This window comes from Alligator sinensis, unplaced genomic scaffold, assembly GCF_000455745.1.
Source record: "Alligator sinensis unplaced genomic scaffold, ASM45574v1 scaffold447_1, whole genome shotgun sequence".
Classification (NCBI taxonomy): Eukaryota; Metazoa; Chordata; order Crocodylia; family Alligatoridae; genus Alligator; species Alligator sinensis.
Genome location: NW_005842123.1, coordinates 1,191,354 through 1,207,525, shown reverse-complemented (window position 1 = coordinate 1,207,525; position 16,172 = coordinate 1,191,354). Strand labels below are relative to the sequence as shown.

The 16,172-nt window shown below is 45.4% G+C and overlaps 1 protein-coding gene across 1 annotated transcript in view; it reads right to left on the bottom strand.

Moving 5' to 3' along the window:
* ABCC8 (ATP binding cassette subfamily C member 8) overlaps positions 1-16,172 on the bottom strand; it is a 154,741-nt gene that overhangs the window by 87,330 nt on the left and 51,239 nt on the right. Inside the window, exons 10-11 of the mRNA XM_006024884.3 lie at positions 6,996-7,130; positions 5,444-5,606 (exon numbers count right to left, since the gene is read on the bottom strand). Of these exons, the coding sequence (XP_006024946.1) occupies positions 5,444-5,606; positions 6,996-7,130 (298 nt within the window). The remainder of the gene's footprint in view (positions 1-5,443; positions 5,607-6,995; positions 7,131-16,172) is intronic.

Sequence of the window (16,172 nt, the reverse complement as noted above, 5' to 3'; positions counted from 1 at the left end):
AGCAGCAATCGGGGGCTGGGGTGGGGCATGTGGGCCTTGCAGGAGGGGTGGTAGTCCCTGCAGGGGCCATTTGGCCCCTGTTGGGGGGCTGTACCCCTTGAGTGGGGGCCATAGCCCTGTTGGGGGGGCTGTAGCCCTTGTGTGGGGGCCAAACCCCATGTTGGGGCGCCGTTACCCTGGTGTGGAGGCCATTGTCCCTGTGGAAGGGCAGTAAAATATATATTCATGAATTCATGAAACATGTATTTAGAGTTCACTTTATTATTATGATGAGACATGCTTTAACACTGTAGATATATCAATAAAACATTTTAAAACATTGTCCAACTGATCACTGTCTCTGTCTCTCTCTCTCTTTATAGTGGTCTTTGTTTTTACTTGTGGAGGAATGTGGATTTTGGGGTATTTTACACAGTGACTTTGGGATTTTTTTTATCAGGGATTTTTCAATTTTCCAATAGGGAATTCCTGCTAGGACCCTGCCTGCTCAGAGCTGGCACCTTGGACCCAGCTGGCTGTGGCTGACCTCCTGGCCAGTTGGGGCCAGGAGGACATGCTTTGACAGTTCAAAGCAGGCCACCACACCCAGAACATCTTTCAGGTGATAGCTGCCCAGATGGCCAGGCAGGGGCACACGTGGCAGTAGTGCCACACAGAGGCTAACCCTGCAGCCACAGCCCACTGGCAGCTGGTCCAGAGGAGCAGATGCCTCTACTGGTTGTGCAGTCCCCATCTGGGTCTGGCAGGTGTGCAGCAGGTCACAGCCAGGCAGCAGCCCCCACTGCCAGACCCCTACGGTGGGTAGAGGGTGCAAGGAACTCTCAGGGCTGCTTCAGCAGTCCAGCTGGCACAAGCGGTAGTGTCCCCAGGTACCGATTAGCTGAGCCCCAGAAGCTCCTAAGAGCTAGTAGCCCTGAGCTACTTGCCAGGGCAGCTTTTTATACTGCTGGGGACAGCACAGGTGCTGGCCCCAGGCTCTAGCTCCCCCTGGCTGCAGGCCTGGAAGGAGCCAGGCAGGGTTATTTTGCCCCAAGTGGCACAATTTGCTCCACAACAAAGTGCACGTCCAAGCACGTGCACTGAGGCAAAAAGCCCTGGCGCAAATTTGAACCACTTCTATTTGAGCTGCTGCAAGCGCACATGCTTGTATGTGTGGACGCGCCCAACTGCTGCATAGTGTATGTGCATCTGACCTTGCTTGAAACCATGGATTGGCAAAACCTGCCAAAGAAGCTGGGTAAACATTCAGGCAATTAACCTGTACTGAGATCTATACTGTCATGGCTGGAATCCTGCTGATATCTGTGCTAACTAATTTAAAATCTATCTTGGGTATATCTGATCTGTTCACCGCAGTTACAGCAGCAAATCATTCCCTTCCTGCCTAAAGGGCATATGAATACTTGATTTGTCAGGATTGGCTATTCAGATTGTAAGTATCTCTGGGACCAGGGGTATGTCTTGATGTACATTTGTACAGATTCTAAATCTGATGAGGCTTTGATCCCAGCTTGAGCCTACAGCTGCTACTGAAATGCAAAAAATAACATGCTACGCTTTCTTCCCTGTCCTCAAGCAGTAGGGTTCCTCCCTTGTTCTAATACTACAGGTTCAGACTCATCAATCACTACAGATTATAGGGGTATTAAGAACAGATGGTTGAAGACCATAAAGAAAGTACAATTTCTGACAGGGGTCCACTTCCAGATGGGTCATGCATACAGATTAACCATGCTGCAATAACTAATTATCCATTTGCAAACACAAATTCTGCTTGATTGTGAGGCAGCTCCAGTCATATCACAAGCTGCTCTTCATCTATCTCAACCTAGGATGGTATGCAGTTAAGTGTCACCCACATTTACTTGACCTTTGATTTGCCTAGCCTTATTCCCTGTCTAAATATGAGAGAAAGAGATTATCTTTTTTCCCCTATGGACTTCCTAAATTAAATTATTCCTTTTTCTAAATTAAATATCAGATTTTCCATTGTAATAAAACAATGATCTAAGGAAGATCACGCGTATCATTTGTATATTTTCTATTAAATGTTAAGAGTCACTAATTGAATTATGAATTGTGACACCCTCCTGAGCCAACTACTGTAACGTAAAGGCCTTCTTCAGCAATCCCTTACAGTCGAGGATGATTGTCTTTCATAACTGTCTTAGCTATGTGTCCAAAGATGGCTGATGAGGCCTATCTGGGATCAGATACTAGCTATGCTAGTTCTACAGCAGTTAACAAGGATGAATGGCAAAAGTACTCTACTTGCTGCCATTACTGAATACTGTACTGCTTTAATACGTCTCTTTTAGGAGGTGAGTTAGGCATATGATGAGAAACTTCACTGTACCTATCTTAGGAAAATATCAGTAGTGCCTGGAACACTAACAGAAAAAGTATAACCACAAATGTTATTTATATCTATGCCAGTCCTTTCTGTCACTAGGCATTGTCAAAGTTCAGACAGTTAAAATATTCCCAAATTATTTTATCTGGAGTGGACTGTCCTCATTTGACCCTCAAACAGTTTTGGCTCACTCTTTGGCTAGCCTTTTTTGGACATGAACTCTCTGAAGGATTTAATGTGCTGCTGGATAGACATTTTAAGAATATCCTTCTAGTTTTCATACAAAGATCTTGAATGAATCTGGAATGTATTCATTCCTTTCTTGAAAGTTTTATGCATTTTAAAAATGTTGTCAATTTTATTTAATATACAACTCAAATTTACTGTAGAAAACGTATGTTTGAAAATACTTGTTAAAACTGAGTGAAGGTCATATATATTCACCAGTTACTTGAGAGAAAAAACACCCCTTAAGAGTAATTTCCTCATCTCTCCCTACCTACAACCCCTACTATGCCCGCAGCAAAAAATACCAACCAACCAAACCCCACAAATGTTTAAAAGGCTGGAAATTTAAGGTTAACTTTACATATCAAAACATTATGGTTAGAGCTGCTTACAATACTGTTTAAGTTTTTTTTTGAGAAAATTTTACTGTTTTGCTTGTCCTTCACTTTGCTGGACACCTTCCTTCTGTATATCATATTTTGTTTGAAATTTGAAAACATTTTGATACAGGACTTTTTGATAAAGACCTGTGCAAAGTTTGCCTGATGTAAATGTGTATTGGTGGATATACTGACTGATTTGTTTGCTTGACTCCTAATGTTGTTGGGGTTTTTTGTTTGTTAGTTTGTACATGTCTGAACAGGAAATCCAGCAGAAGATAGATCCTAGCCCAGGGGTCTGCAATGTTTTTGGCTGAAGTGCCAAAAACACCCCAACCCTGACCCATGCTCCAACTTAGCATGGCAGGGACAGACCACAGGGGAGTCTTGAGGGTTTTGATCCTTATTGCTGGTGGTGGCTGTATGAGTGCCTCTGGGTGGATGGCTTGGGAGGCGCCTGGGGCAATGCAAACCTGGCCCGTCCCCCATCTGCCTGGAGGAGGTGTGTGTGCAGCTGCGGCTGCCATGGAACCCAGCCAAAGGCTCTGAAGCCCAGTGCAGCTGTTTGCAGCCTTCCAGCTTCCTGCCACAGCTGGCCCAAGTTCTGGGTAGCTGCAGCAGGTGGCTAACAAGTTGCAAGCAGCTGCATTGAGCTGTGGAGCACCGGCACTGGCTCTGTCAGCAGCAGCTGCATGCGCACCTCTGGGCAGATGGCAGGAGAGGGGCCAGGGTTGTGCTGCCCCAGGCCTCTCCTCCACCATACTCCCAGAGGCATGCATGGGTTATCTGCTGCGAGCACCCAGACTCTGTGCCCAGTAGCAGCTGCCCAGAGCCTGGGCCAGCTATGGCAGGCTGAACAAAATTACCTTGTGTGCCATGCTCTGGCACATGTGCCAGAAGTTGCTGACCCCTTCCCTAGCCTTTTGCAGACTGCCTAGCTGCAACATAAGATCAAATCTGGGAAGTAACTGACTGACTTGGCTATAAGGGTAGGTATGCCTGTAGCTGCTTGTGGTTGATCTCAGTAAGACCACAAGTTCATTCCAGGTCTCAAATTTTAAATGACTTTCTTTCAAGGAAATAATTGTAATGATTATGCAGTTACTGCTTTTGCTTGTTTACTCATCTGTTTTTTATATTTTAATCATGTGAGTATGAGGTATATGTTTCTGAGGATAAATTTACTTTTGGGTTCAGACAGTGCAGATCTGTCAAAAGTACTTTGTTCTTGGAATGACACAGACTGAGAGCTGAGGCGGGGAAAATAAATGGCTGCTGACAGACGTAGGGAAAAAAAAGCACTTTACTGGAAGAGGCAGCGGGTTAGTTCAACTCAACTCCGCAGCATCTGTATAGACTGTGCACTTCAGTGGGGCATTTTGGCGCTTTTCTCTAATAGCCGATTTGATCAGCTATCAGATAAAAGCACCAAAAAAGCCCAGCTGAACCTCCCGATCCGATCTGTGAGCCATGTCAAACCAACACGATGTCTGTTCTGGGCATGTACTGGGCTTGGTGCAGGGACATGCTGAGATTAAAGTGCTGTTTTGTTTTGTTTTGCTTTTTTATATCTGTAAGCAGCCTGAATGGCTTAGATTGGTGATTGGTTACTGTTTTTTTTGCAGGAAAGTCTGGAACATTGACACTGTTTAAATTCTTACTTCTTCACTTCCCATAATGCCAGAATCCCGTGGAAAATCACCCATGTTTTGTAATGAAACCTTCTAAGCCTGTGTAACCTCACAGCTAGTCATTTTGTTTGAGTGAAAACAAACCACAGCTTCAGTTCTGCCTCCTGTTGGGGTTCTAAATGTTGGCAGTTTTTATCACTCACAGGAAAAATTCCTATGAATCACAAGTAAAACATCAAAGGAGCTGTTACTCCCAGTCTAGGATGATAGGAAGTTTGTACAATCCTCAGGATACACAGTCAGACAATGCCCACGTATGAACTGTTCTAGAAAAGCCTAAGTATTTCTGCTTTACCTTTGGCACCTGGTCTTCCCAACTCTAACACCCCCTTTCTGTGCTCTACAGACAACTCCACTTCTTTCAAGACCTTTGTACAAATACCAGTTTAGATAATAAATAAATAAATATAAACCCAGTGCTCTCATCTTTCATCTCATTTGTACATGTATCCAAACTACCACCAAACAGTTGGCAGTCTCCACTCAAGCAAGACCCAAGACTGGATAAATGGAGAGTAATGCTGGAGACAACTGGGGAGTAATGGCAGAGCTGGGTGACAAATGCCACACAGCACTTTCTCCCCACTGGTGGCTTTCTCTCAGGCTATCATCCAATCGTTCACTCACCCTGGCCTCCATATTCAGTTATGTATTCCTCATACTAGCAAAATTCTACTGAATTAAATGGAAGGAATATAGAATCAGACCCTAAATCAGCTGAGAAACAGTAAACTCATCAGTAAGCAATTACGTACTAGCATATTAGCTTATCAGCAAGGGAGGCAACTTACTCGATATGGAGGTATAAAGAGCAAAGGCCTTGAGGCTAGTCATTTCCTTTAACCGGGTTTCTTCCACACTGCTGTGAAAGATGTGTTCCCAGGCATAGAGTTTAAGGAGTTTAATGCCTCGAAGCATCTCATTTGTCTTCTTCAGTCTCTCATTGGAGTATTCCTATATAAATATAAATTAACATACAAGTACGTATAAATTAATTTTAAGACGGGATCTATGTCACTGTGTAAGCGGCTTGCAGTCCTTAACACATCAGGTAATCAGTCAATAATATTTAGCTGCCTAGTTAGCTTTCCTCTTGTAGGGACAAAATGTTCTAATGCATCTAAGTGAAAGGCCGTGGCACTTGCACTCCTAAAAGCATAGTAATTATTGAAAATCCCATGGCTAGATTGGCTTTTAGTCACATCCAAGAGTTGGCATGACTTGTAGAGTGCAACACATTTGCTGGGATTTTCACTGTTTAAATATGTTCCCACTTAAAATAATTCTTAGTAATTGCTGACATTGAAATAAATAGTTTTAATTGAAGCTAACGACCACAAAGACTATCATATGATACACTAATACTGATGCATTTAACTGTATATGCATACTGTTTCTTGTGCCTTTTTTCCAAGGGCAATCCATGGTTGCTGAGATACTACTGGGATGAGCCACTGTCTTATCTGCTATTTAGCTTAGGCTGCACCTGCTTCTTTCCCAGACCTGAGGAAACACACTTTGTGCTTATCTTACAACTCTCCTAACTATACTGCACTAATAAAAGATATAACTAAAAAAGGCCTTGCTTCTCATAAAGTAATCACTGTGGTTTGCACAGCTACACTGCCTTGGCTCTGGATCATACTAGAGGATTCTTCCTCCCCATATATTGCAGTGAGATCCCTCTACAAGGCCCATTTACTTGGGTTGTGTGTGTATGGAAGGAGCATTTGTTGCTAATGGGCATTTATACACATACCTGTTTGTCCCGTGATGCGCCAGAGATCCACATGCGAGCTGATGCAAACTGCGCTGCACTGTGTGCAGTTGTATAAGTGGATAAATGCGCATCAGTGCACAGAAAATGGTGGTGGTGTACTTTTGAACTAAAACACTTTCTATGTGTTTTAGTTCAAAAGTGTGCTGCTGCCATTTTCTCAGTGCTGACATACATTTTGTCACTTATACAACTGGAAGTGATGCAGTGCCGGGCACTTTGAAAAGTGCCTGGCGCTGTGGTGCTTGCATATGTAAAAATGCCCACTGAGGTCAATAACATTTCAAGTCAACGTAATGATCACTGACTTCAAATAAATTTGTAAGACAGGAAAGGAGAACAATCAAACATGTTATTTGTTGTAAAGAGAAATAAATACCTGCTTAAATGTAAAATAAGATGTTTCTTTCCTAACTGAGACTATCACTTTCTCAACCTTCCTCTGATGTCCTTGAATGTTACAAATATATGACTGCCTGTATTTGGTCAACGCCATATGCCTATCTTTGAGATCTAAATGCATATATATACATGCCAGATTACATGTAGCATCTGAACATACTTACTAATGTGCTTCTCTGGGCCTGTGAAAGCTTTGTTGCCACAAAGTACTGGACAGGTGCAAGCACTATGATTACTACTGCTCCAATTAAGGCACTGATTCCAAGCAGATAGTACAGCAGAAGAACTCCTACAATAATCTGGCATGAGAAAAGGGGAGAAGACAAGGAATTACTTCATTCTGTGCATGAAAGGGGAAAAACAGTATGTGCACACAGCTGCAGCACAGCCTGGCAGCATGGAGAGCTGCGTGCAGCTGGTAAGTCTGGTGTGGGGGGGGGGAGGGGGAAGAGACTTGCGTGGCTCATCTACTCAGCCGGCGACTCCCACCGGTGCTCCCGCTGATCATTCGGGAGGGCATGGGGGAGAGGGGGCGTGTACCCCCAGATCTACATGGAGTGGGCTGGGGAAGCTACGGTGAAATTAGGGGTGGCTGAGCCCCTCCCCGTAGCCCCCCTCCCAGTGCCACCACCACCTGACCCGAGCGTAGCACAGTGCAGTCCCCGGCCCCAGCCTACCCTGCCCTGCACAGATCCAGGGGCATATGCCCCCCCATGCCCTCTCGGACGAGTAGCAAGAGCAGTGGTGGGAGCCACGCCCTGCCCTGGACAAGCCACGGCTCCGTCCTGTGCCTGCCCCGCCCCAGGTGCGCAGTGCCCCACTCTTGCCCTCAACACAGGGGTCTTTCAACTATATTGGAAATCGCGCCCCCCCTCACCCTCACGACCCTTACCTCCCCTCTCCTTTTTCACCACAACAGACTTACCAGCTGCATGCAGCTGCACTGGAAATCAGATCAGTATTGGCCGACATGCCTCCTTAAAAATTGGCTATCGGTATCTGCCCCCAAAATCTCGATCAGTGCACCTCTATTAGGAAGCCATGATGAAACTTTCTTTACCGCATGGGCTCCATATTATAAAAGCAGTCCATATAACAGTGTAGTGCTCGACAGCTTCTTCAACATAGTACACCCATTTTTCTTAACCCTTTTCAGTAAGTGTTTCTAGCCATGTCATTAACAGTTATTGGATATTTGTTTTAATTTGTTGATCAGCTGATATAATGTGTATTTTACTGGACTTGTACATACTTTTGTTACAAACTTTTACTGACTTGAGCCTTTCTTATTAAGAGAAGAACTTAGTCTGATCCCAATCTGTGATCCTTCAGTGTATGATGCATGAGAAAAATAAAAATGTAATTCACTGAGACTTATGCATGCATAAGGGCTGTAGCTTTTCACAATGGAAGCTAGCTTCAGTGGATGCTAATATTATGGTAGATATTTTATTCATTTTGGCCTTAAAGCAGAGAACAGGATATTATACTACACAGAGAGAACACTTAAGCCAAAATTCCAATGCACATTTTCAGGTACCAAAAAATAAGGTACAAATTTTCTGGACAATTTACATGTCTTAAAATTTCTAACTCAAATAAACACCAGCTATAAAAACTTCTAAGAAGCTGTTCACAGGTTCCTGTGTGCCTAAAATACAGGACTCATATAGACTTTCAGAAACCAAAAGTGTACAGATAATCAGGCTTTTTCTCCCAGAGTAAAAATGGCCACTCCAAATGAAAAATAACATGGGAACAACTGGGGTTTAATCACTCCCAGAGAGTTTCTCCTGGGATAGTGAATATCTGTATGTGGTCATTGTGTCTTCCTTAAAAGAAAAGCCACTAAAGCAGGGGTGGGCAATTATTTGGGGAAGAGGGCCACTTACTGAGTTTTGGCAAGCCATCGAGGGTCGCATGATAGGCAGCCAGAGGCAGATAAATATTAATTTTCTAAATTTTTTAGGGGCCTCGCGGGCTGGATAGAATGGCCTGGCAGGCCGCGTCTGGCCCCCAGGCCACATTTTGCCCACCCCTGCACTAAAGGCATAGTTGAAGGAGAAATACTTCTCTTGTCTACAAACAGCCTGTCAATTTAGGGCAAAAAATGCAGCAGGGATTGAAGATGACAATTTTTTCTTAAGATACTATAAATTACAAAGCAAACATATACTACAAAATAGATGTAACTCATTTGGCAAGAGGTTTCCAGTAACAAATATTAACTAGTATTATTCCAATATATAACAGTGAGCAATTTGGATCACTGTCATCCTAGCTACCCCAGATTATATAAACCCAAACCCTCAGATAAATCAGGATGCAGGACATTATATTGCACCATCCTTTTTTAAGTTACTGAAAGAAAAAAAACCACCCTGGCAATTTCCCTAATACTTTGTCTATTGTTCTCTCTCTGTGGGTTCAGGTCTAATGCTTATACAAGAATAGAAGCTGTACCCCTCTATCTCGTTAGGCTTAAATATGCCTTAGGACAGTAGGATTGAGTTTATAGCTCTCACTCTTATTAATGGGATTTAGATGTACATATGGAGAACAGAAGAGAATCATTACTTTGCTCATTAAAATATAGGCTTGCTTGGTAGGGGGTGTTTAAGACACCTTTGACCTCTATGCAACTTTTCACTTTCACTCCCCCCCAAACAATCCTCTAATGCATCTCTGCTGATAATTTGAAGCATATTAAATGTAACAGGACAGACATCTTAACATTCATAGTATGTATTTAGCAAATATATGGCCTCATGGAACACATAAAAGGAATATGGTATGAACTGTGTGGAAGTCCAGTTGAGACCAAAATATAAACACTAATTGAGGTGGAGTGTCTGTGAGGCTGCCTGGCATCTAACTTAGGCCAGAAAACCTAAGAGTTCATGAATCCCATGTAAAGGCAGGGAGCCTCTGCCCGATATCCCTCGTAAACCTTCCCCAGCTGCCACCATGCTAAGCCCATGTGCTCTTAAGCTTTGCTGGGTCTCTGTAGGCTGCAGCCCTGCCTCTTTCCTTGGCATCTCTGGCACACTTTTCTGAGCCTGGGCTGTATCTTTCCATCAAAGAAAAGGGATCTCACAGCCCAGCTAGATGAGGCCCTCAAGACCAGTGCTGACTCCTAATAGCTTGAGCCTACCCTTTCTCACAGCTCCAGCCCAATGGGCACTCTAGTATCTCAATCAGGCACACTTGACAGTTGGAGCAAACAGATATAGAGACTTTGTTAGAAACCGAAAAACCCACCATTCTTCAAACAAGAATTATCCAACTCTAGACAGGAAAACACACCCCTAAAAATATTTCTTATTTTACCTTCCACATTTAAGTTTTCTTGGAGTGAGAGCCAGAGTCCTTTAAGTAGTCCAGGATGCCCATTCCCTCCTGCACAGTTTCTTCTCATTGTATCAAGCATACTATCTTTTTTCTGAGTAGCCAGGCCCAGTTTCCTTCTTCTTGAGCTGGTTTTCCAGTTAAACAGAGCCCCTCCAGTATGATTACTCCCCACTCTCCCCCCCCGGCTCTGGTCAAGTTTGTCTCTCTGCCACTGTGTGTCCCTCTGACCCAAATCTCTCAGGACACTTTTACACATGTTCTGGGGGTGGTGGTGGTGTGGGGGCGGGGAAGGGGGCTCTTTAATTAGAGTGGCTCTAAGAGCCGCTCTGATTAAAGATCCTCAGCATCTTGTGTATCAGTGTCCCTGTGCTTCAAAATGGCAGCAGGTGTGCTTGAACTAAAACTTGTTCGATGAGCATTAGTTCAAGCGCCCCCGCTACCATTTTGAAGTGCGGAGATGCTGATACATGAGATGCGGAGGCTGGGTGGAGCATGGTGATTACCGATGTGCTGGAATTATAGTGCATCAGAGCAGCCTCTGTCCTCGTGTACAGGCACCCTCAGGTTCTGCAATTTAATATCCAATATTAAAACCTGGGGTTTTTGTTCTTTTGACTTCCACTGCCTGAATGCCAGCTCCTCCTAGAGAGGTTGGAGAAAATTTGTTCAGGCACTGACATTCATTCATAATTGATCTATTGAATGATAAATGCTCTTTCCATTCATGAGATAAGGGACTATTAAGGAGTATGCAGTAATAGATAGTTATACGACGTAAGGATGCAGGCAGTTCACAAAGTCAAATTGTAACATTTCCAAAAATCATCACAGCCTTCAAGCAAACAGCCCTACACTTTGTGAATTATTGCCTCTGCCTCTATAGTTGTTAGGGGATCAGCTGGTTCTGGCAATAGAGGCCCCAGCCAAAGCAGAGGAAAAGGCAAAAAATTAATTTGTTATCCATCTCTGGGTTACTGTGGATACAAATGCATAAGGTTTTCTGTCAGCTGTGGGAGCAGTAAACATCTGGGATAATACAGCCCTGTATTTTTCACTTGGGTAAAAATGTCATCCTTTCATCATCTCTCCCATACTATGAGAACAGGAGCAAACATTTTCAAGGCATGCATGGGACAAAAAAGCCTTTGCAATACAAGTATATGCAAGCTAATAACTGAAATGCATGCTGAAATACATAATGGATTTTACAAGTCACTCATGAATAGGGCCTGATTTAAATCAGGGGCCTAGTCATGGTTCGGTGGCTCCTTTAATCTTGGGGTCCCCCCAAGCATCCCACCCCCACTGCTGATCAGCAAAGGGGCCCCCCATCGGTCTTGCAGCTCATTCCTTATAGCCAGAAGGCTAAAACAGCAATCTTAAATATGCTATGGTTTTTGCCTCCCATTTGGCCAGCAACAAGCAGTGGGAGGCAAAAACTACAGCATATGTAAAACCATGGTCTTCCCCTCCTGGCCATCAGGAACAAGTGGTGAGAGCTGGGGCCAACAGGCCAATCAGTGGCAGGGGGTCACACAGGGGAACTCCAAAATTAAAGGAGCTATCACATCATGAGCTGGGCCCACAATTTAACCCAGGCCCTACTCATGACTAACTGAGTAAGTTAGCAGTGTTCTTAGCCAGCTCAAATATCACCTAGCACATTAAAATTCCCAAGGGTAATGATCACTTTTTTAAAAGAAAAAAAGTGTAATGAAACACTTCACATGATTTCCCTTTAAAGCAAAATCTCAATGCTCTTTCTGCCCACAACTGGGATATTTTTCTCATTATTCTGATTGATTTTTATTACAAATAAAAGAAATCTAGTGTCTTGAATATTTTATGAGGCTGACAAACAATTTATGCTAGTGAGTGACTTCTTATGGCTGGTGTTAGAGGCAAAGTATGTTTGTTAATTAAAAATATAAATTGTCACTTGTCAGTATCAGGGGTTCGAAGAAAATCTTGCATTTTCAACAGCTGCAATAGTGTCAAGGAAGGGCATTTACAGCAGAAAGGAAAAAAAGCCCTTAAAGGGTCCAATTCTGGTCCTAGGATTTAACTCAAAGTCCACTGATGTCAATGGGAGTCTTTACATTGACTCCAGTTACCTTGGATCTGGAACCTGCTAAAGGCAATGGCAGAACTGAGTATAACAGGCAGAAGACATGGTATAGATGCACCTTACAGACTAACTGAATCAGAGATGCATAAGCTTTCATGAGTCACAGTTCACTTCAAGGTGCACCTCTACTTTGCCTTCTGCCTGACTTCATGCAAGGATGTATCTTAGAAAGACACATAAAACTGCATGATTAGGCTTGACCAGGGGCGGGCAAAATACAGCCCGTGGGCAAGATCCGGCCTGCCAGGCCATTCTATCTGGCCTGTAGGACCCCTAAAAAAATGTTTAAATATTTATCTGCTTCTGGCTGCCTATCAAAGAGGACAAGAACCAGGGATAGTAGGACCCAGGGGGAGCTGGCAGCAGGAGGCAGAAGCCCAGTCCTGCCCAATATTTATCTGCTTCTGGCTGCCTATCAAAGAGGACAAGAACCAGGGATAGTAGGACCCAGGGGGAGCTGGCAGCAGGAGGCAGAAGCCCAGTCCTGCCCACCCCCAGCCACTTCCCTGCTTCCTGCCCCTGCCCTGCTCCAGTACCACGTGGCTTCCAGCTACATGACCGGACCAGGGGTGTGTGTGTGTGTATGCAGGCAGAGGCAGAGGCAGTGTGTGTGTGTGTGTGTGTGTGTGTGTGTGTGTGTGTGTATGTGTAGGCAGGGGCAGTGTGCATGTGTGTGTATAGACAGGGCAGAGTGTGTGTGTGTTCATAGGGCTCATACCCACACACCCACAGCCCCCCACAAACCAATACCTACCCCCAAAGAATATACAAGCATAAGACTTAATTTTAAGCTATTGTGCAATCACCTCTATGTACAGTACACAAACATGTGTAAACCAGGACAAAAATATTTTTTGAAATCAAATTTATGAATGTTTTAGATGTTCACTTTTTAGAACCTAATTTAGTATTTTTCTGGTTCCAAGATGATAAAACCCCTCGTTGAAAGGAGTACTTCTGGGGGTAAGGGGAGAGACTTCCGATCCCAAGATAGCAGCCAGGGGGAGGGGCACCTGTCAAGGGGCAGGGCTACCCATGCAGCCCTCAACAGCTTGCCAAAACTCAGTAAGCGGCCCTCTGCCCAAAATAATTGCCCACCTGTGGGATAGACATTGACAAGCTTTTGAATGCAGTGCATTTGTTTATGTGTTTTACTAAGGTAAATACATATCACTGCATTTGTATGCACTGCATTTGAAAACTTGTCTCAATCTATCCTAAGCATGCAATGCAGCTTGCCTACTAAAAAGTATTACCCACAAAAACACTTTCCCCTCACACATTTCCTGGACCATTACAGTTACAGTATCACTCCAACGCTACCACATAAAGACTCATGTCTTCTAATCAAGGACGAATTAAACAACTCACAACACTGACTGAAATGCTGAATAAATGACTCCAAAGTAAAAATTAACTTACTTAAAATAACTGTAGAAGTTATTTAATGTTGGATTAGCAGACTCTTCAAAATCAATTAAAATGTTTATGCTGCATCGTAAGGGAAAGGGCTGAATATAAGTGGGACAAAGCATCTTGGAAAAGAGCCTGTGTTTTTCCCCCTGATGCAGAATGTACTTATTTCTATGGAATGCTGTATTCACCATGATACAAAACAAGAAATTGTGACACATTATGATTTTCTGCAGAGCACTAGTATAACAGTGGATTTTAATGCAGACATCATGCGTTTTAAACCATGCAGGAAACTTAGAACACTAGCTGACATTAATGGGCCTGCTTCTCAGTTAAAAAAAACTGTCTTTACATTGGGCTGACAGTATGTGGCAGGGCACTGCTGGTGCCCTGCCACTTGAAGGGCTGGGTCAGACATCTAGCAGGTGCCTGATGGCAGCAGCCATCTTGAAAACTTAGTATATAAAGGCTGCAGTCTGCTGCTGCCAGCCCAGGCAGAAATATTGCCTGGCTGAGCTGCAGCACGAACATCCAGGAGGTAAGGGCAAGAGCTTATGGGGATAGCTTGGAGGCTCTTGGTCCTGGGCTTGACCAAAAACTGCACCCTACTGGGATGGGTGGCCTGGTGGGGTTCTTGGTGGCATGGGAGCCCCCAGGAAATGCCAGGCCAGTTACCTCCCTGGTGAAAGGCCGGGGCGCCTTAATAACCCCAGCTCCCACAACTGGGTGGGTAACCCCATAGTAGGGCTGAGCAGGTGGACCCATGTGAGAGAGTGGGCTAGAGGCTCAGGAGCCTGACTTGAGGCACCCTCGACTGATCTATGCTGGGACCAGGACCAGAAGGGTCAAAAGGGCCGGGGGCCCACCGCGAGGGGTGCCCAGAACCAAGGGCCTGGGGTTCTGACTGGCTTTGGAGGTGAGACCAGGGCCTGTGTGGCTAAAGGTCTTGGGGGGGGCCATGCCTGAGAAGTGGAAGAGTACAGGGAGTGAGGCAGCCCAGAATAAGGGCAGAGTAGGCCACCTAATAGGAGGGATCCAGTTGGGGTCCAGACTGGAGGATTATGAGGCCCAGTGTGGGGCCAGAGATGCTAAGAACTGCGATGCCATCAGCGAGGCATGAGCTGTGGTGTAGGGGAGGTTTGGAGCCGCAGATAACGCCCCCTGGCATTGGGGCGGGGAATGGGCAGCTTCCTGTGTTACACCATCAGTTTATAGAAACAACAGTCGTGGCAAGTGAGACTGGGCGAACTGCCTCATAGGGACAGGTGGGCAGGCTGGCATGAAACCCGGCCCTGAGAGTTGCCCCCGTCTCAAAGTGCAACATGGCCTTAGAATGTACAATAGGGGTGGGCAGTTATTTGGGCCCAAGGATCACTTGGGGGAGTTTTGGTGAGTTGTTGGGGGTGGGTGGGGGGAGGGATGCTGACCCAACCCGCAACAGCTGACCAAAACTACCTAAGTAGCATTGTCCTGTGTTTGGCTGGGGCTGCAGGCAGGCAGGGAGAGGCATCTGGGAGTGGGACAGGTGGCCAGGTCTGGGGGCCAGGGCCAGAGCTGTTATTGGGATTATGGGGCCATGACAGTGCAGGGCCAGAGCCCAGGGCACAGCCATAATCCACTCCCTACATGCTGCCACCCATGGAACCAGAGCCTGTCACAGGGATGTGGACAGCAAATCATGGCTCTGCCCCAGGCCCCAGCCTTGCGCTGTCACTGCCCCATGATCCCAATCCTAGCTCTGGCCCTAGCCTCAGCCCCAGCCACCTGTCCCACTACTGGATGCTGCTCTCCACCTACCCATGACCCTATTCCATCTGCCCAGATGCATGCCTTGGCCGTGTGGGTTCCAGACTGGTCTCCTTGGGGACCCCACCCACCAACTTCATCTGGTGCCCCTGGCAGTGGGTGTGGGGCATAAGGACCAGGGTGTCTGGGCAGCAGGGTTGAGTTTGGCAGCAGCAGCAGAGACTAGCAGCATCAGCCTGGGGCTGCCAGGAAGTTAGTCTGGCCACTATGCTGCCCCAGCATCATTGCGTGCCCAAGGGCAGGGGGACTGGCCACACATGCCCTGGCCTAGGCTGCCCCCCACCCCATGCCTTGGATGGGCAGGGCTGAGGGATCCACTTCAGGCAAAATAAAATCTCTTGGTGGGCCTGATCTGGCCTGCAGGCCATATTTTGACCACCCCTGATATACAGGGACCCTGATGTAGGCCTTGCATGAACAGAACAGAGCCAATGAATGGGCAGTCATTTACAGTAGCAGAAATCAACATTAAAAAATAACAGCTAATATGCTTGCATTTTTCTGCTCTTTCTGCACAAGCCATTTCCTTTCTGTGCTGCCAGATGTTATTCTTAATTCTCATTCATTAACTAGACATGAGGTCTAATGCAATTCCCCATGGAATTAGTGGGAATTTTGCCACTGAGTCAGCCAGAATCAT